The sequence below is a fragment of the Salvelinus namaycush genome, chromosome 23, assembly GCF_016432855.1.
Source record: "Salvelinus namaycush isolate Seneca chromosome 23, SaNama_1.0, whole genome shotgun sequence".
NCBI lineage: Eukaryota > Metazoa > Chordata > Actinopteri > Salmoniformes > Salmonidae > Salvelinus > Salvelinus namaycush.
This window is the reverse complement of record NC_052329.1, coordinates 39,846,705-39,867,538: the sequence shown is the minus strand read 5'-3', so window position 1 is coordinate 39,867,538 and position 20,834 is coordinate 39,846,705. Positions and strand designations below refer to the sequence as shown.

At 43.9% G+C, this 20,834-nt stretch overlaps 1 protein-coding gene across 1 annotated transcript in view; it reads left to right on the top strand.

The window, feature by feature from the left end:
- The window catches only part of grik4 (glutamate receptor, ionotropic, kainate 4), a 175,696-nt gene extending 161,288 nt beyond the window's left edge, over positions 1-14,408 (top strand). The window contains exons 13-19 of the mRNA XM_038961883.1: positions 5,273-5,382; positions 6,474-6,647; positions 10,278-10,443; positions 10,976-11,201; positions 12,196-12,324; positions 12,639-12,757; positions 14,007-14,408. Of these exons, the coding sequence (XP_038817811.1) occupies positions 5,273-5,382; positions 6,474-6,647; positions 10,278-10,443; positions 10,976-11,201; positions 12,196-12,324; positions 12,639-12,757; positions 14,007-14,408 (1,326 nt within the window). The remainder of the gene's footprint in view (positions 1-5,272; positions 5,383-6,473; positions 6,648-10,277; positions 10,444-10,975; positions 11,202-12,195; positions 12,325-12,638; positions 12,758-14,006) is intronic.
- The last annotated feature ends 6,426 nt before the right edge of the window (positions 14,409-20,834 follow it).

Genomic DNA, 20,834 nt, shown 5'->3' with positions numbered 1-20,834 from the left:
GGCAGAGAGAGATGCGGAGCCTCCACTGCTTAAGATCAGGAGTGACGGGCGGAAGAGACTAACTACAAAGTGTGAGGGTCTGCTGCACTGATCTCTCTGTCTATCTGTCTGTCTGGAGTCTTTACACAGTACCTGTCCCCGGTGTCTCCTTCTTCTTCTCTCTTCATCTCTCTACCCAGTACTCCCTCCCTCCCAGCGCCCCTTGGCAATCTCTTAGGTCTCACACAGAGCTACAAGGCTCCAGCTCCACCATTCAATATTAGAATTTCTGTGACTGCACTTGTTTGGGTTTAATCTACTAGCTATTGATCTCTGACGCAGGGATTTCTACAAGGGACCCTGCTGCTTATGTCAGACTTTAATTGAAATTCTCAGCCTGATCAATAACAATGGGGAGAATGGATTAAAATAGAGATGCCTGTCGATTTTTTTTATGACCTGCTGCGTGGTCGTAGAATAAGCTTGCTACCAGGGCCTAATTACCGAACAGGCATGCAGGGCATGTGCCCCTGGAAGTAGATGCACTGGGGCCCCCAAATGCGTTAGTCTGGCCCTGCCTACTACAGTTTAATCTCTTTCTGTCCACGGTGCACCCCAATAGTGTGTCTGTGTTCTTAATCTCTTTTTGATTATCTTGATTAACTGGTTTGTTTTATAAAGTGTTTTGGGAGAGCGCGACAGTCCTCTTTTGATTACCCTACATCCTTCATCTCTCCATCTTGGAGTATACTCCGAGGCTTTACCATTCCCCCAATCTGTCCACTTGTTTCATCAAACCCCCTTTCTCTCATCATCCTCCACTTCTATGTTCTGAGGACGTCTTTCCACCAATCCCTCCCACCTAGTAGGAGTAGTAAAGACAGAAAGAGACAGAGAGAGAATGGAGAAGAGAGAGAAAGAGAGACTATTGAGGGTGCATATGGATATTAAAAACCTAATTAGACCCACACGTTAATTAGGGGTTGGTAGAGAGGGGAACGGTGTCACATTCACGAGCTGCCTTGTGGGAGTGTGGCACTGGGATCCTGATTGAGTGTGCCTGCCCTCCTCCAACCTCGCCCCAACCTCCACCTTCCCCGCTTCCCCTCTCCTGCGGGAGAGAGCACTGAGGGAATCTGGGACGGCGGCAAATCAGCAGCCCCCCGACCTCTCGCCACGTAAACAGAACTCCTCCGCCTCCGTGTTCACGGAGACCATAATGGCAGGGATGCGAGTGGCGGACCACAAATAGGGACGCATCTCTGAAGGTGGCTGGCGTTTGAAAAAAAGACGTGTTACTCTCCTTCACTCGGTGTGTTTCTGTAGTGCAGTCCCGCCTCCCTCCTAGGTTGAATACGTGTGGAATGACAATAAAGGGAGGGAAGAGGGCTATGATATGCTGGTGAAATCCTTGAACTCACTAAAGGTACAGACAGCACAGTATGAAGATAGAAATAGCTTCCCCAATAGAAATCCCAGAGGAAATGTCATGGCGACGCTGGCTAGCTAAGCGCATGCACAGAAACACGTCATCGGGTCTAGCGGTCGTCTCATTCCGAACTGTGCATGTGCAGGCAGTCAAATTGAAGGCAACCCTTTGATAAAAGTTGTTTTTGACAAAAATGAAAACCTATCAGTTTGTCACTTTCACGAGGTTGGAGTAATAACAAGTTCAACTACTTAAGACAATGGCTCGAATCGAGTTTGTGCCAAGGAAGACGTTTCGCTTCTCTCGTTGACTTCTCAAACCCCAAACCCCAGCCTGGTCTGCTTGGTCTGCTTCGCAAGCGTTCCCGGAAGTCTCGCGATGTTGCGCCTCTGGGTTTAGAAACTCTGTGCTAAAGGTCTTATATCCCGCCACTTAACACAGAGTAGAGCCTATGGGGAGAGGGGTTTGTATAACGCTTCATTTCCGATTGTTTGGATTGGCTTGTAAAATCAGCATGGGCAATGAGGCAGTTGTCACAACCGGCGCCTCCCGTCTCCTCTCTTCCTCTCCCCCGGTTCTCCATTTGATGGGATGATGATGATTATTGCACTCTGTAAAGCCCATGTCCAATAAAGACCTTCCTATTCAGTCAAAGCGCCATACATGCCTGGATACAGTCATGAGTACAGTCAGAGAGACCTGTTGTACAGTGCAGAGCCCGTGGTTGAGTGGTAACAGTCCTGACTTTTGGCACATGATCAGAGAGACCAGGGTTCAATTCCCGCTTTCCCGCAATGTCTAAATTGTAAAAGAAAGAGCCATTACATATTATAAACTGTATAATAAGTCATAGGTGCATATTTGTATATAACAAGTTATAAACCATTATATCTGCAGGCTTCAAGTAAAGTGTTACCAAAAAAATGACATGTTGTGATCGTAGCTGCCTTTGCCAGTCGGGATGCCCACCTTGACTACAGATCAGTGCAGATGACTGGCACCTCAAAGGGCTTCCTGACAGGCTGAGGGGGCTCTCTCTCCTATTTGAGAAGAAACAAACGTACCATCACAGCTTGCCATCCCTACCTACCTCCCTCCCTCCATCGCCCAGTACACACACACACACACACACACACACACACACACACACACACACACACACAGAATAACATTTTACCAACTTAACCCTTTAACTGGCACATGAAGAAAAAAATGTAAGAAAAAGTATTGTTCTGCAAAATATGCGTATATAGCCTCAATATAGGCTATTTATGGAGAATATTTGTTTGCGTGACATAAACTTTGATAAATAATGCATCGCAAACATCTCAACCAGCCCGGTTGAGTTGCCCAATTAGAGTAAATACATTTTGTATTGGAATTTGCATATACTTTTTCGTTTAAATTATATCTGCTTCATTTACTTATAATGGAAGATAGGCCTAGTTAAATGAGGACTGATATCAAATAAGAATAAAGTGTGATACGTTTGTGTGTCATAATATGAATATGCAAATGCATGTAAATTAATGTGCAGGCAGTAAATAATTATATGGATTTGAAAGGATTTTTCTATTTGCACAGACAAAGAAATATCAGAATAATATTTCTCTATTGTCCATTATCACTGACTTTGACTTAATAGCAACTCAACCACCGGATAGAGCATACTTCTCAAGAGTTCTTAAAATTGTAAACAGATTAGTAATTGAATCATTCTTAAACGGTGGTTTAAAGGCCAACAACATTTTACAACCTTGTAATTTCCCATTTTATACATTTTATACAAAAAAAATGTGTAGTAAATGAGGTTTTCAGCCATCTTTGAATGGGTGTTAAAATGAAAACCACATGATCATTTTACTAAATGTCATTGGTTGAGATGATAAAATATGCCAAACAAAATTCATATGTTTAATTTCATTTCAAATTGGTTGTCAAAATGAGCTCCAACGCCCAGTTGAGCTGCATGTTAAAGGGTTTTAACACTGCTGTGCTGAGATGTCTGGAGGGCCACAGGGAATGAGCTACTGTTGAATACAGGACAAGAGTAAAAATATGCTCCGTGGCTTTACACAAGCAAATAGAATGGTTGGCTGAGCCATACTTGATAGAAATGCCTAGAGAATACAAACATACTACTGTGACACTTTCAAGGTCTAACCTCAAAAAATACAGTCTGGTCACACAGACCTTCCCTTTGTCAGTCCCTTTCACTCTGTACTTGCATTTTTGATTCTCCTAGGCAACTGTTTACATTACATCAGGTGTGCCTACGTCTTTGTTCTATGTACTAACGTTACTTCTGGAAAGTTGAGCTCACTTCATAGTGTTATTGTGCGGTATGTCTCTCTCCCCCTCCTTCCATCCCTCTCTTTCTATTTCTCTCTCTCTCTCTCTCTCTCTCTCTCTGATCTTTTCCATCTGCTACTGTTGTGCTTATCTCCTCAACAGCTCTGCCCTTCCTTAATGGTCCCTTAGTGGAAGCTAAACAGGGAATTAAATAGAGTAGCTCTGTAAACAAAATGCTCGCTTCACTTGGCACCAGATTGGATGACCACAGGACACCTCGTGTCAGCACAACCTTCACCTAGTTACGTTTCGCCGATATATTCCTGCAGGAGTTGTCACTGCATTGCACCGCCATTGGCATGACCTTTTAATGTACGCCCTGCCTTTGTAACCGAGGTGGTTTGGAATGCCTTTTAACTTAGTGGGCTAAGACAGTCTTGTGGCATGCAGGAGACCCGGGTTTGAACCCGGCGATCACATCCTCAAAAAAGATACACGCACACACACACACACACACACTACCCTTTCTCGTTTCAAGACTCTCTCCGACACTAGAATGGCCCCTGACCAGTTTGAGTAGCGTTACAGAGTCCCCCTATCAGAGAGTACGGTGACGCTGGTACCATAAATGGATCATTTTCACAAGGCAGGCCCCCATCAGCTGGTAGCACCAGGCTCCTCAGGACAGGTCATTCCTAATTCTCTCTACTGTAACTAGAAATCTCCAGCTCCACTCCTATGTTTCTCAGTTACACTAATACAGGAGTGATTACAGGCACATGAATGAATGTCCGACCTCAACCAGGCCTTATTATGGATTAATTCATCATGAACATTTTTCAGATGCCCTTAAATCCTTTCCCTTCGCCGCACATGCAATATATTTTGGGGGGAGGGGGCATTTGAATTGCATGCATGTTGTATTGCTTATTATCACAGGGGTTGTCGTTTTGGTGAATTGATGGTACATGTGACATTTACTGTAAGTGGTCAAACAGCTTATTGTAGGATTAGACCTATTCTCATGACATATTCTTAACACAGTGAGGCCACATTTGATGTCAGATAACCTACATAGCTGTGCTGTTGCCCCTAACAACACCACGTCCGTCCTTGCAGTTCTTGTCTTTGATGGACTGTGCTGGTTTGGGTTTCTCCATGTCCATTGAAGATAATGTAATTGCCCCTAGCTGGTGCACTGGCCTTCTGCAGTCACTTTCAACCATGCATTTTCCAGAGCTCTATTTCAGATGTAATTGGTTTCATTTTGTGGACAATGGCAATCGGTGCTAAATAATTCAGCAATATGAATTAACTCCATATAGAACTCAGGCTGATAATCTCCCAGTAGTAAATCTAGACCTGAGGCATATGGCTCCATGTCTTGGAGTCTCCAGTCGTAGTAAACACAGGAACGTTCAGTCATAGGGATACATCTGTAGCAGATGTACTGGCATAGGGTGTATCTGTGTGTATGTAATGTAGCTAACCACCTCTCTCTCTCTCTCTCTCTCTCTCTCTCTCTCTCTCTCTCTCTCTCTCTCTCCGTGTGTGTGTGTGTGTGTGTTGTAGGGCCGCAGACCTGGCTACTTCTCCTTCCTAGACCCTTTCTCTCCCGGGGTGTGGCTCTTCATGCTGCTAGCCTACCTGGCAGTCAGCTGTGTGCTCTTTCTGGTCGCCAGGTGAGTCCTCCAACTCCTCTCAGCTCCACATTGACATCTACTGGTGCTTTGGAGGAACTGACACGTCATATGCAGCACAACTACAGTAGACACGTCTTGTGTCCCAATAATCTCTCCTTTTCCCCAATTGTGCAGTTGTTCATGGATTTGATAGGAAATGACTGGTATTTGTAAATTCCCTATAGCCCATGGAGTAGTGAACGAGTGCACACTTCAATAGGAAGGAGAGATGATTTAGTAGCAGGCAGCAACCCCTTGATATAATAATGTATGTATTTATTGTGTAAAAAGTTATTTTATTTTGGTGAGGTGAAAAACGGGGCGGGGGACACCTTTGTCATTTTGAAAGGTGATGATTTTGAAAGTTGATGGAAGTGGAACCATCTTGATTAAATGTTGATGTCGTGTGCCTGAAAGACAAATCAGATACATTTAAAAAAGCAACAATACAAGAAAACAACCTACCCCTGAGAAGTGACGACGACTGTAACGAGACATTCTGAGAGCAGGGGTTGCCAAAGGTGTGCTGACAATGATCTAAATACAATGTGTTACGCTCTGTGTTAAGTATTACCCTTGGAGATTTGCCTGAGTAGTCGAAGCATGCATTCAATAAATTACAGGTTTTTAGAACTTGTATCATTCTACAAACACGATAATATACCGGAAGCTGTCATGGCAGCTCAATCTTCTGCTCCATACAGTATATTTAGTAGCTTATTAGACCGCTTTCACTCACAGCAGACAGCAGCAGGTGTATGGGAGTGTACATCAGGTGTATGGGAGTGTACATCAGGTGTATGGGTGTACATCAGGTGTATGGGAGTGCACATCAGGTGTATGGGTGTACATCAGGTGTATGGGAGTGCACATCAGGTGTATGGGAGTGTACATCAGGTGTATGGGAGTGTACATCAGGTGTATGGGAGTGTTCATCAGGTGTATGGGAGTGTACATTACCTGACCCAGGGGGACTGAAAAACACGTCACACCACCTCATAGGACTCAAGGTGACTTTGTGCTCCGCTGACTGTTTAAGTTGTTGCATTTCCCCTCTAATTTCTCTCACCTGTGTGCCTGTGTCTGTTTAGACTCACCCCCTACGAGTGGTACAATCCCCACCCCTGCCTGAAGGGGCGCTGTAACCTCCTCATCAACCAATACTCGCTAGGCAACAGCTTCTGGTTCCCCGTGGGGGGGTTCATGCAGCAGGGGTCCACCATTGCGCCCCGCGCCCTCTCCACGCGCTGCGTCAGTGGAGTATGGTGAGTACAAATGTGTTTTTTTTCTCGCATGGTCCTTTCCAGCAAAGTTCCAGCAACTATGGTGGATGCGTAACCAGGCCCATCCAGTACACCTTTGGCTTAGCACAGCTTGGTTTGGCTCAGTAGTGTGAAAACGGTAATAGTGTACTTGATAAATCATACTGCTTGACTTAGACACCTTGGCTTTACAACATCTGTCTCGATGCAGACCTGAACCGTAATGTTGCTCAGATATGTCATTTCCACCATGGTTCCAGCCACTATGGTGGATGGTTAACCAGACAGGCTATCGCAGGTAAGCTCCGCTCGGTTCAGTAGTGTGATAAGGGAAACATGGGGAAATGTTACTTTGAAGTTCCTGAAGCTGCAGTAGAGAGGTCAAGGCCACAGGCAAAAGGTGAACCTCTAATTAGCAACCACTTATAAACCCTTAAGACGACGCTATGATCATATCATGTATGTGCCCCTGCTCCAATTAGCCTACCATCTGGGCCCTGAATATTTCCTATTTCCTATCCAATTAAGAGTCTGATACTATACTTGATACTGTACCGCTGAGGTAGTCTGTATGTCTGAGTCCATACCTGGTAGTCACTGAGGTAGCATATGTGCTTGAGTCTATAGCGGATACTGTACCTCTGAGGTAGTCTGTGTGAGTCTTTAAATTATACTTAATTTCCTTTATTAATTCGACCATTTAAAAAAAACAAGCGCACATAAAACTTGAAAAAGCCATACATGCAAATGAATATAATCATGGAGGATAACACACAATGAAGTCTGGGACTTATTTCCATTGTGGTCCTCTTGAAACAAGATGGCTAGGCAAGATCGAACACGGTTGAACACAGTACGACAGCGAGATACCAAAACATAAAAACAAAGAAGAAGAACATCTATCTCATCGTTGCAGTTACATCATAAGGGTCATTCATATGGGCACAGAAGACATCAAACCGTTTTTTACTTTATTTTTACAGCTGCCCAGAGAAGACGTCATTTTTATGTGCAGAGGCAATTCATTCCACTCTGAGGCTCCAGTATACTAGACAGTACCTTTCCCAGCATTACTCCTGAACCTGTATAAGCACACATTAGCAACACTTGATCTGGTGCTGGGATTGTGTGCATCCCTAACATGGGGAAAGTACTTAGTTAGATATCTGGGCGCAGAACCATAAATACTCCTGTAAACCAAACCCAGTCTAATCTGGGACACCCTAGCCTCAACAGGCAGCCAGTTTAGTTCCTGAAAGCAGCTCCTGCCTATGTGAGTACGTGGACTCACCTTCAAAACCCTGATCAGCTTATTCTGGGCTATCTGGAGCTTCCCCTTCAGAAGCTTAGATAAGCCCCCAAACCAGGAAGTACTAGCGTAGTCAAAATGGCATTGAATGAAGGCAGTGGCTAGCACACTCATGGAGTCCTTATCAAGCAGCTTGGACTTTCTAGCCAAAAATGTAGTCCTGACATTAACCTTCCGTAGCACTTTACTGGCCATGCTCACATCTCCCAAGCTTCCATCAAGGATGCATCCCAGGTAGCTAACAGATGTTTTAGTAGGCAGCACCTCACCCCCTAACTCCACTTTGATTTCAGAGGACCTACACAATTTAGGTCTGGACACAAAAGTAATTGCCTCAGTTTTACCTAAGTGCAGAGATAGCTTATTATCTCCAAGCCATTTGCTAATGTTAGCAAGCTCTGTGCTAAGAATGCTCTCCAACATAGTTTTACTTTTGATGAGACACCATCCGCATAAAGGAAAATACGGCAAGAACAAGCATCTTTCATATTCTTTATATACAGTTAAAACCGTAGAGGCCCAAGCACGCTCCCCTGCGGAATGCCATAACTCATTAGTCTTGCCTGAGAACCATAAACCTCAACTGTACCTCTGATGTAGTCTGTGTGAGTCTATAGATGATACTGTACCTCTGAGGTAGTCTGTGTGAGTCTATAGATGATACTCTACCTCTGAGGTAGTCTGTGTGAGTCTATAGCTGATACTGTACCTCTGAGGTAGTCTGTGTGAGTCTATAGATGATACTGTACCTCTGAGGTAGTCTGTGTGAGTCTATAGATGATACTGTACCACTGAGGTAGTCTGTGTGAATCTATAGATGATACTGTACCTCTGAGGTAGTCTGTGTGAGTCTATAGCTGATACTGTACCTCTGAGGTAGTCTGTGTGAGTCTATAGATGATACTGTACCACGGAGGTAGTCTGTGTGAGTCTATAGATGATACTGTTTCTCTGAGGTAGTCTGTGTGAGTCTATAGCTGATGCTGTACCTCTGAGGTAGTCTGTGTGAGTCTATAGATGATACTGTACCTCTGAGGTAGTCTGTGTGAGTCTATAGCTGATGCTGTACCTCTGAGGTAGTCTGTGTGAGTCTATAGATGATACTGTACCTCTGAGGTAGTCTGTGTCAGTCTATAGATGATACTGTACCTCTGAGGTAGTCTGTGTCAGTCTATAGCTGATACTGTACCTCTGAGGTAGTCTGTGTGAGTCTATAGATGATACTGTGCCTCTGAGGTAGTCTGTGTGAGTCTATAGCTGATGCTGTACCTCTGAGGTAGTCTGTGTGAGTCTATAGATGATACTGTACCTCTGAGGTAGTCTGTGTGAGTCTATAGCTGATACTGTACCTCTGAGGTAGTCTGTGTGAGTCTATAGATGATACTGTACCACGGAGGTAGTCTGTGTGAGTCTATAGATGATACTGTTTCTCTGAGGTAGTCTGTGTGAGTCTATAGCTGATGCTGTACCACGGAGGTAGTCTGTGTGAGTCTATAGATGATACTGTACCACGGAGGTAGTCTGTGTGAGTCTATAGATGATACTGTACCTCTGAGGTAGTCTGTGTGAGTCTGTAGATGATACTGTACCATGGAGGTAGTCTGTGTGAGTCTATAGATGATACTGTTTCTCTGAGGTAGTCTGTGTGAGTCTATAGCTGATGCTGTACCACGGAGGTAGTCTGTGTGAGTCTATAGATGATACTGTACCACGGAGGTAGTCTGTGTGAGTCTATAGATGATACTGTACCTCTGAGGTAGTCTGTGTGAGTCTATAGATGATACTGTACCTCTGAGGTAGTCTGTGTGAGTCTATAGCTGATACTGTACCTCTGAGGTAGTCTGTGTGAGTCTATAGCTGATACTGTACCTCTGAGGTAGTCTGTGTGAGTCTATAGATGATACTGTACCTCTGAGGTAGTCTGTGTGAGTCTATAGATGATACTGTACCACTGAGGTAGTCTGTGTGAGTCTATAGATGATACTGTACCTCTGAGGTAGTCTGTGTGAGTCTATAGATGATACTTGTACCTCTGAGGTAGTCTGTGTGAGTCTATAGCTGATACTGTACCTCTGAGGTAGTCTGTGTGAGTCTATAGCTGATACTGTACCTCTGAGGTAGTCTGTGTGAGTCTATAGATGATACTGTACCACAGAGGTAGTCTGTGTGAGTCTATAGATGATACTGTACCTCTGAGGTAGTCTGTGTGAGTCTATAGATGATACTGTACCACGGAGGTAGTCTGTGTGAGTCTATAGATGATACTGTACCTCTGAGGTAGTCCCAGTCGGTACGTCTGACTGCTGCTCCCTCTGTCCCTCCAGGTGGGCGTTCACCCTGATCATCATCTCGTCCTACACGGCCAACCTGGCTGCCTTCCTCACTGTCCAGAGGATGGAGGTGCCCATCGAGTCAGTGGACGACCTGGCTGACCAGACGGCCATCGAGTACGGCACCATGCACGGGGGCTCCACCATGACCTTCTTCCAGGTGAAGGGCATGCACACACACATGCAGACACACACGCACGCACGCACGCACGCATACCTCAAACATGGCCCCCTCCACTATAATAGATGACCTGTCACTGATCTTCTCTTAGACCCTGTCTGTCCCTTGTCTGTCCCCTGCTCCACCTCCACCTCCACCGACCATGACTTATCTATTTCCTGTCTGATTGTCAATATCCTCTTCCCCCTGAAGGAAAGCTCAGTGCTGCACCTGGAGAGATAGGCAGTCTGGGTCAGCCGCTGACTTTCCCTTTCAGCCTATGTAGCTGGCCTCAAAGCACGCTTTCATCTGTCAAAGAGAAAGAGAAAGGGCGGAGACAGAGAGAGAAAGACAAAGACCGAAAGGGAAACAGTCAGAGAGAGAGGGAGCTCCTCTCTCTCTCCTTTAGATTCCTATGGGGCCTCCTTTGTGCTCCAGAGCCCAAAGCATGCCCTCAGCCCTCAGATCAGACCAGATCTGACCGTGCTTCTCCCTCTTCTTGTCACATGACCCCCCCCCCCCTATATCACAGAACTCGCGCTACCAGACGTACCAGCGCATGTGGAACTTCATGCACTCCAAGCAGCCCAGTGTGTTTGTGAAGAGCACGGAGGAGGGCATCGCCCGCGTGGTCAACTCCAACTATGCCTACCTGCTAGAGAGCACCATGAACGAGTACTACCGGCAGCGTAACTGTAACCTCACCCAGATAGGAGGTCTGCTGGACACCAAGGGCTACGGCATAGGCATGCCAGTGGGTAAGTGTGGAGGGAAGATGGGGAGGAGAGAAGGGCATGGAGGAGAAGGAGAGAGTACCAATTTACACAACTCCAAATGGAGCGTGCATTTTTTGGGGCAAGTTTATGGGTTTTCTCTGCTCACTCTCGTGTTTATGAAAAGGAAATGCTGTCACTACATCACTTTCAAAGTCCATGAACAGTGGAAGCGAACTGGAATGAGTGAAATTATTTTAATCGACTCTTGGTATGGACTGGAGTTTGCTTGAAAAATCTTGTTCAAAGTGAAACCAACAAATGCATTGGTTTTTGTCTTTGAAAAGTGTTTCCCAAACCGGTCCTCGGAAACCCCCAGCCATACCACATACCAGTATTTGTTCAATTTGGAAAACACTGCCTTAGTGTACAGTGTGGGATATGCAAATCATAGGTCATAGGAAGGTTACGTTTACGCACACACATATAGACTAGCACTTATTGAAAAACTGCATTCATCATAATGCATAAAAACACATGCTACAGGAAACCTCCCGGGTGTAACGCTCGTCGTAATCCTCCTCGTCTGAGGAGGAGCAAGGATTGGACCAAAGCGCAGCGTGGTTTGAATACATACTTTAATTATTTAAACGAAGACGAAAAATACTTGACAAAATACAAAACAATAAACGACGTGAACAAACGAACGAAAACAGTACCGTGTGGCGAACAAACACAGACACGGCAACAATCACCCACAAACAAACAGTGAAAACAGTCATCCTTAATATGCTTCCCAATCAGAGACAATGACAAACACCTGCCTCTGATTGAGAACCATACTAGGCCAAACAATAAACCCAACATAGAAACACATAACATAGAATGCCCACCCAGCTCACGTCCTGACCAACTAAACAAGACTGAACAAAGGAAATAAGGTCAGGAACGTGACACCGGGAATGTATCTATATGCTCACTCATTGACGAGACGGTCTTTGCAGGGCTGTGACCCTCTGTACATCTCCTCCCTCCTCAGGGTCAGTGTACCGGGATGAGTTTGACCTTGCCATCCTCAAGCTGCAAGAAGACAACCGTCTAGAGATCTTGAAGAGGAAATGGTGGGATGGTGGCAAGTGTCCAAAGGAGGAGGATCACCGTGCCAAAGGTGCCATTACCCCTCCATCTGTCATTCTCTCTCTATCCATCCATCCATCTATCCTTCCCCCTTGTCCGCCCCCTCTCATCTTACTCACCCTATTTAGACAGGTATAGTATCAGGGTCACTGTGATGCTGACTGTGGTGTGTGTGTGTGTGTGTGTGTGTGTGTGTGTGTGTGTGTGTGTGTGTGTGTGTGTGTGTGTGTGTGTGTGTGTGTGTGTGTGTGTGTGTGTGTGTGTGTGTGTGTGTGTGTGTGTGTGTGTGTGTGTGCGTTTGTGACTCTCTCTATTTCTCTCTCTCCCTCTCTCCCTCCCTCTCAGGGCTCGGCATGGAAAACATAGGCGGTATCTTCGTGGTGCTGGTGTGTGGTCTCCTGGTGGCCATATTCATGGCTGTGCTGGAGTTTATGTGGTTTCTGCGGCAGACGCCCGGAACAGAGGTGAGAGAGGGCTATTTTACCTGCATCTGCTTTGTCTCCCTCTCCCCGCCCTGATGCTCTCTTCTCCCAGACCCAGCTCAACTCCAGGAGCAGCAATCCCCACAAGCCCACTATGCTGCCTCACACATGGGGGAACACACAGCTTCCTATCCCTGCCACCCCTTGCCGAGTGGGCGCCATGGCCTTTATTTGCCTCCGAGACCTTACAGCACAAAGCCAAAGATAATACCTGACATACAGTATCTAACTATCAATCTACAGGCCTTTAGGTAATAGACTTCAGCTGTCTCCACTGGTAGTGAATGTGGCTTCACACGCTGTGCTTTTGTTCTTGAGCAGCCTAAAATCAGCCCCCTTCGAATGAACATTTGAATGAGACGTAGTTTCGTGGTTTGACATTTATTTTATTTCCGTTTCGGCAGTCATTTTCTGTCATGTTTTTCTTCACGAAATAGGATTGTGTTTTCAATTGGATTTGTTCCCGATACAACACCGTGATACAAAAATTCTAATAATATCTAAATAAACCAGCATGTTTACAGAAAAGCCTATGCCACCTGACTTATTTTGGTAGGGGGACTAGGAAACAATCAAGTGTGTGTGTGTGCGTACAAGCTGTCTATCGATCTAATTGCTTATTTGGATTGACTTATTTGATTTTTGTCAGTTGGCATGGCTCATAGCCCACACAGTGCCTCTGTAAGCGTTTCCCTTCTATTACATGGTACAAAGGGAGATGCCATGGGCCAACACAGTTAGAAAGATGTACTGTGTGACTACATCTCTGTTCTCTCCTCACAGAGAGGAGACAGGCACACTAGCACACACAGATACAGCAACACCCATGTAATGCAGTTTGGGCAATATGGGCAATTAGTCTTATGTCATAGAGATGACAATGGCTAAATGTACAATGTAACCAATATTTTGCAATCATTTCATATAATATATACGAATGTTAAACAACCTAGAGGAAATATATCAATATTTAACCATCAAGTACGGTATACAATGTTGTACAGTTGTCTGTTTTTCTTTGAAGACCCTAGGTTGTCGTTATATTTTCTCAACAAACTACGTCTTCAGTTCCTTTTCGTTAGATATTGTCACGTTTAAATGTCCAGTGCATCCCATTCTATCTTATTTGTGTAGCTGTTGTCTGTCCGTCAGTCTCTGATCTTGCAGTGTGTCAGTGAGATCACCCGGCCTCTCTCTCTCTCTTCCCTCTCTCTCCCTGTGTGTGTTGCAGCTGTCGGTGTGTGAGGAGATGTTACGAGAGCTCCAGGGCATCGTCCTGTGCCGGGACAGCCTACAGCTGAGGCGTCGGCGGGGGACGACCATGCTCCGTCCTCGCTCCCTGCCCCTGGAAGAGCGCCGGGCGAGGGCCGCCGCCGTCAGCCTGAGCAATGGCAAGTTGTGTGGCGCTGCCGCCGGCCTGCCCCTCTCCGAGCCCCTCTCCCACAGACTGGCGCAGGAGGCGGCTTTGGTGGCGCGTGGCTGCAGCCACATCCGTATCTGCCCCGAGTGCAGGCGCTTCCAGGGGCTGCGCGCCATGCGTCCCGGGGGAGGCCCCGGCCACGGCGCCTCGCCCACCCACAGTGAGGAGAGCATAGAGTGGGAGAAAACGACCAACAGCAGCGAACCCGAATAACAATGACCCCCCCCCCCCCTTGTTGGACAACCCTTTTACCTACCTAGACCACCACACACCCACTGTACTACTGTACCCAGTAGGCACGTCTCCACAAGGGCAACAGGGGGCATCATGGGAAGGTCATGTGGTACTGTGACAGGAGCTGCCTAGTTCCTGGTGTATTTGATTTGGGAGGACGGTGGCTGGGGCGTTGGCTTTGGCTGTGGAAATTTTGGGCACGTCCCCCCTGGAAGGGATCTTTGAGTTGAGTAGAGCTCTGGAATGATGCCCTGGGCTTAGTGATGGAACTCCCGTTGTACATGTCAATAGAGACTACCAGAGGAAGTCCGTGAGAGGGGACACGACCTCTCTGTATGGGCTGTCTGTCTCGAAGGCCCTATGCCCTGTCTAGGATGTGAAGGACACAGGTTACGGGGCATTTGTACTATGCAGTATTTTCTGTCACTCGTGCTAATTGTTGATTTGTTTATAAATTATTTGTCCTTTTGTTGTGTTCTTGATATTGATCATATTGTTACTATTCTATTGTTCTCTGAGAGGGTACCATTTTTTATTTTCTCGAGAGCTGTGGACATTATTGCCTTTTCAGAGCTAAAAACAGAGAACACGTAGAAAAATACTTCCAATTCAGCATCATTCTTTGAAAGTGCCGACAAAAAAAGAGGATATTGAGCGATGGGAAAGCACCACGGCCTTGAGACGACGACGACGACGACGAGAACTGAACATGAAAACAAACACAACGAACACAAAACAAACACAAACACAATCGTTTTATATTAGTGACTGTATCCTATATGAAAATGTGTTTTCAACATGTTTCTGAAAGACAGCGACGCATGTCAGCAGGTGTGATGCTGATGATTGGAGGGGAGAATGAGTTTCCCGTTCAAACAATTTGCCCAGAGACACAAAGAACCCCAATGTAATCAGAAATAGTCCTCATTCATTCCCTTTGCGCATGTGTGGGCCCTGTCTCTTGATATTGCCCCCGGATCACAAGTCATAAACAATACTAGGAACCACAACATCCCACCATTTTGAGTTTCTTTCCATTGTCCACTGTGGTATACAGTATCATATGAATCCCATATACTGTAAGAAATTGGTATTGGTTCGCTATTTCCAATTTGTGCTCTCCATTCCCTCTGTTCAACTCACTCCCTTTGTCATCGTGCTGCACCATTGCCTCGACATGACTCAGACACAATCTCTGCGGCATGCACTACACACTCACACATGTAGGCACACAGGCATGTGCACACACACACAATACACACAAGCAATGCAGATAGTTACACTGCAGAGGTAGTCATACTGAGATGGTGGCATTGGGGAAGAATTCAACACATTCCAGAAGAAATTAAAACTCCCAGTAAATGTTTTTTACAGGAATTTTTATTTGATTTATTAAAGACTCCACCCAAAATGAAACATTGTCTGACGTTTTCGAGGTGTTTGAAGTCTTTTATGGGACATTTATTCCTGGATCCCCATTTTGTAAATTCCGCAATATAATTTCGAGAAAGGATATGGTGCCAATTATTCCCATTAATTTAGGATATAGGTCTGCAGATTTCCCAATGACAACAAACCTTGTCCAATAAGAAACAATCATTTTAATTCTCTTTTGCCATTTAAAAAAAAAAGCGTTTTCCATCACATGCCTTAATGAATACAATCCTTGTAATGAAATGAAGGCCATCCCCGTCCAGATTGGATTTGTGGAGCAAAGCTGTACTTTCTCCATGTGTTCATTCAAGTTGATTTAGTCAATGTACCATATCGCAAATTCATTGATGTAGCATGTAATGTTACTCATTTTCCTTTAGGAAGTTGGATGTTTTATATGTTGCTGGTGGTGTCCTTGGGATTCATTGTTTTGTCTGTGCTTTTCTACTAAATTGACTAAAATGAGTGGGCGAAAGTGAACAACTGTGGTCTGTCTGTCAACATTAGGCTTTGATGGATCCGCCTCCTTGACGATGCCCAAGGGGTGTGCCACTCATATGTCAAGAGTGCCTGAAACCAGGCCATCTTGACAAAGTATTCGATTGGAGGTATGCCAGGTTCATTTGTATTTGTCACATCCAATCTAAAACCTGGACCTTAAATCTGAAGGGACTCTTTCAGCATTTGAATTAAATCCACTATTAAGTTGATTTCATTCATCTCTAAAATTGCTTTTCAAGGCATCTATACAAAGTGCCAGTCAAACACCGGATTTCCGCACAGGATATGCATTCTCCTGCCTTAGTGTACTTGGTTGAAGGTGTATGACCTAGGCCATGCATTTTTACAATGATGTTAATGAAACGGCTGAGCAGACAGCTTAGTTTGGGTCAATGAGGGTCTGAGACTGTAGAAGGAACTGTTGTCTATTTTCATAATGCCTTAATCTACATCCATTGCGCCAGCAGGCCACAAATGCAAAAGATCCCTTAAGAACAGTGGTATTCAAACTTTTTCAGCGGGGCATACATTTTTTCCACCAGAATTTCTGGGGACACCATTTTCTTCCGAAGAATTTCTTGCGACCCCCACCTCAAATATAATGGCACAACCTTAAAATCATTTTGTTTTTTTACATCAACAATAAACCATAAATTCATTGCATTTTCCTCATATACATTTTTTTAAGAAACCAATAAATACATGTACTCAATCAAATTCTATTTTCTAATTATCTTTCTCAGAAACATTTTAATATATATTCCATACAATAATCTGTACTCATAATGTTTTGTTCCTAATATACATCTATACACTGATTGAGTGTAAAAAATATTAGGAACACCTGCTCTTTCCATGACATAGACTGACCAGGTGAATCAAGGTGAAAGCTATGACCCCTTATTGATGTCACTTGTTAAATCCACTTCAGTCAGTGTACATTGAGACAATTGAGACATGGATTGTGTATGTGTGACATTCAGAGAAGGAATGGGCAAGACTACCATGCCCTATTTAAGTGCCTTTAAATGGGGTACGGTAGTAGGTGCCAGGCGCACCGGTTAGTGTTTTAAGAACTGCAATGCTGCTGGGTTTTTGGCGCTCAACAGTTTCCTGTGTGGATCTAGAATGGTCCACCAGCCAAAGAACATCCAGCCAACTTAACACAACTGTGGGAAGTATACAAGTCAACATGGGCCAGCATCCCTGTGGAACGCTTTCGACACCTTGTAGAGTCCATGTCCTGACGAATTGAGGCTGTTTTAAGGGCGAAAGGGAGTGCAGCTCAATATTAGGAAGGTGTGTACACTCAGTGTGTATATATATATATACAATAGACATATATATATATATATTATGTTTTGTTTTGTCGACCCCACTGCAGCCTAGCTTTGAATACCACTTTTTAAGAACGTTCTCTTGCTTCAATACTAGAAGATCGCTAGTGAATTCCTTTAGTAGCCAATGCCAACACATTCAACAAATATGACGTTCATATTCCCCATTTAAAAGTCCCTCAATTACACCAAATATGGTGTTGCGACTTAACACTTCCTTTACTTGTGGTATGCACAGCCATACTTTTCCTTAGTTTGATTTTACAAATAGACTTGGGATCATCATCTGTTTTCAAAGGATTCGATTTCTTCTCATGTCTGTTCATTATACCACTGGAGACCAGTCCGACATGTTTCCATACAATGTGAATACCCGTAAATACATTTAGTTTGATGCTCTACGAGAGGTTTTACCCTGTGAGTGAAGTCGTCCTGGTTTTGCTGTGTGACTATTCTCTGAGAGGTGTTTGCTGTACAGTGTGTTTGTTTTTGAGCTCCTAAGGATACAGAGAGAGGGGGTAAAGAATAAGCTGTACAGCGCTCATTGTTTTATCATATAGAGGCTATAGTGTCAATCCTCTTATGGAACTTTATTGTCATAGGTGTGTGAATACAGAATGCTCAACAAGGGTTTCCCAGTGGAGGTTCCAGGGGCTCTTTATTTCTACAAGCCCTTACCTTAATTAACCAGTATCCACATCAAATTGAACTTGTGTGAACACACACACACACACACACAAGCACACACATACTGCACACACGTCTACAGGCATGATGAACAATGACACATTCAAACATTCAATCTGCAGGTTTTCTATAAGGAGATTGTATGTAGCTGCTAGGTCACAGAGGCTGCATACAAAATGGTACCCTTTTGCTATTTCCTGCTCTGGACAAAAGAAGTGTGCACTATATAGGGAATAGGGTGCCGTTTGGGACAAACACTGAGACAGCGTGGGGTCAGCTGGATGAGCTCCCGAGTTTAGGGAATGCATAGTGGGATTCTGTGCTCCCAACTTTTATGCATCGAAAACATTCACAGACTTTCAATCAAGCGTAGTTGGAATAAGATTGCCAATTACCTTGAAGGCTGAAGGGAGTTGAATTGGAATGAAGAGGAATCGTCACGTAGAAGTAGCACTCTGAGACTTTCACTGGGAGACCCTGAGTAGGATGGCAGGATTTGGTTGCTATATTTTATATGCTTTATTTTCTTATGTTGTCCTTTTTATTCCAATATAAATACATTTCTTAAAACATAAACCGCCGATCTGAGGGTTTCCTGTTTGTCCTGTTGTCTTTATTCAACGTTGTAAGGCCATGCAAAATTTTAACACGTATGGTGAACAATATTCACAGTTAAATAGGCAGGTAATCCCAGCTGTTAGAGGGGCGAGCCAGCAGCCGGAGGGTTGCGAGATCAAATCCCGGGTCCGACAGGAAAAATCTGGCGGGAAGTGAGCTGGCAACTGAAGGGTTGCTGGTATCAAATCATAGATGCCCTTGCCTGCCTCTGTGCCTTTGAGCAAGGCACTTAACCCACCATAACACAGTGTGGCAGCTCCCGCACCTCTTCGAAACCTGTACATGTATATATGTATGTCTTTCAGAGGGGTTGGGTTAAAAGCGGAAGTCAAATTTAAGTTTGTTGTGTGCACTTCACCAATAAAGTGATTTTAAGATCTTGATCTTAATTGCATTTTCCAAGGCTGACAAAGTAAAACCTGGGCCCCTACTCACAAAGCGAATAGTAGTTCTAATCTAGCATCAGATATAATCTTGTTAATTATGATCTAAAAGGCAAAGGAAAGATTCTACAAATGAAATGTTACAACAAAAGGGACACGTTGCTTCTTACTTGACTTGCCTAGTTAAATAAAGGTTCAACAAAAATAACTAAATAAACTCAAGCTTCTCAAGTACAAGCCTACACTAAATAGTGTGGGGGATATACAGATCTCTTCCTTAAAGCTAATGAAATGAGGTTCACAACTAGGGTTGCAAAGGGAGGAAATATTACTGGAAACGTTCAAAGTTTTCCAGTAAACTACCAGAATTTTGGTATCATTCAAGAATTGTATGTAATCTATCACAAAACATTTAGTGTGCCTTTTGGGTACTTGAGATTATCACAGTTGTCTGTAATTATCTCTGGCCCTCTCTCTGGCTTTATCACATGTAAAATATATGAAATAATTCAATAAGATGATTTTAAAATTAAACATAGAATGATGTAGCTGTAAAGCATTATCCTAAATATAAACCATAAATTTACTGAATACTTTTGGTGTTTATTTAATATGAGAGTTTCAGCATAAATAAATACAGTACCAGTCGAAAGTTTGGACACACCCACTCAAAATAAGAATTTGTTCTTAACTGACTTGCCTAGTTAAATAAAGGTAAAATTTTAAAAAATTCAAGGGTTTATCTTTATTTTTTACTATTTTCTATATTGTTGAATAATAGTGAAGACATCAAAACTATGAAATAACACATGGAATCATGTAGTAACCAAAAAAGTGTTACAACAAATCAAAATATATTTGAGATTCTTCAGAGTAGCCACCCTTTGCCCTGATGACAGCTTTCCACACTCTTGGCATTCTCTCAACCAGCTTCATGAGGTAATTAATAGCTGTGCCTTGTTAGAAGTAAATTTGTGGAATTTCTTTCCTTCTTAAGGCTACTTTGAAGAATCTCAAATATAAAATACATGTTGATTTGTTTAACACTTTTTGGATTACTACAGTCATGGCCAAACGTTTTGAGAATGACACAAATATTAATTTACACAAAGTTTGCTGCTTCAGTGTCTTTAGATATTTTTGTCAGATGTTACTGTGGAATACGGAAGTATAATTACAAGCATTTCATAAGTGTCAAAGGCTTTTATTGACAATTACATGAAGTTGATGCAAAGAGTCAATATTTGCAGTGTTGACCCTTCTTTTTCAAGACCTCTGCAATCTGCCCTGGCATGCTGTCAATTAACTTCTGGGCCACATCCTGACTGATGGCAGCCCATTCTTGCATAATCAATGCTTGGAGGTGGTCAGAATTTGTGGGGTTTTGTTTGTCCACCCGCCTCTTGAGGATTGACCACAAGTTCTCAATGGGATTAAGGTCTGGG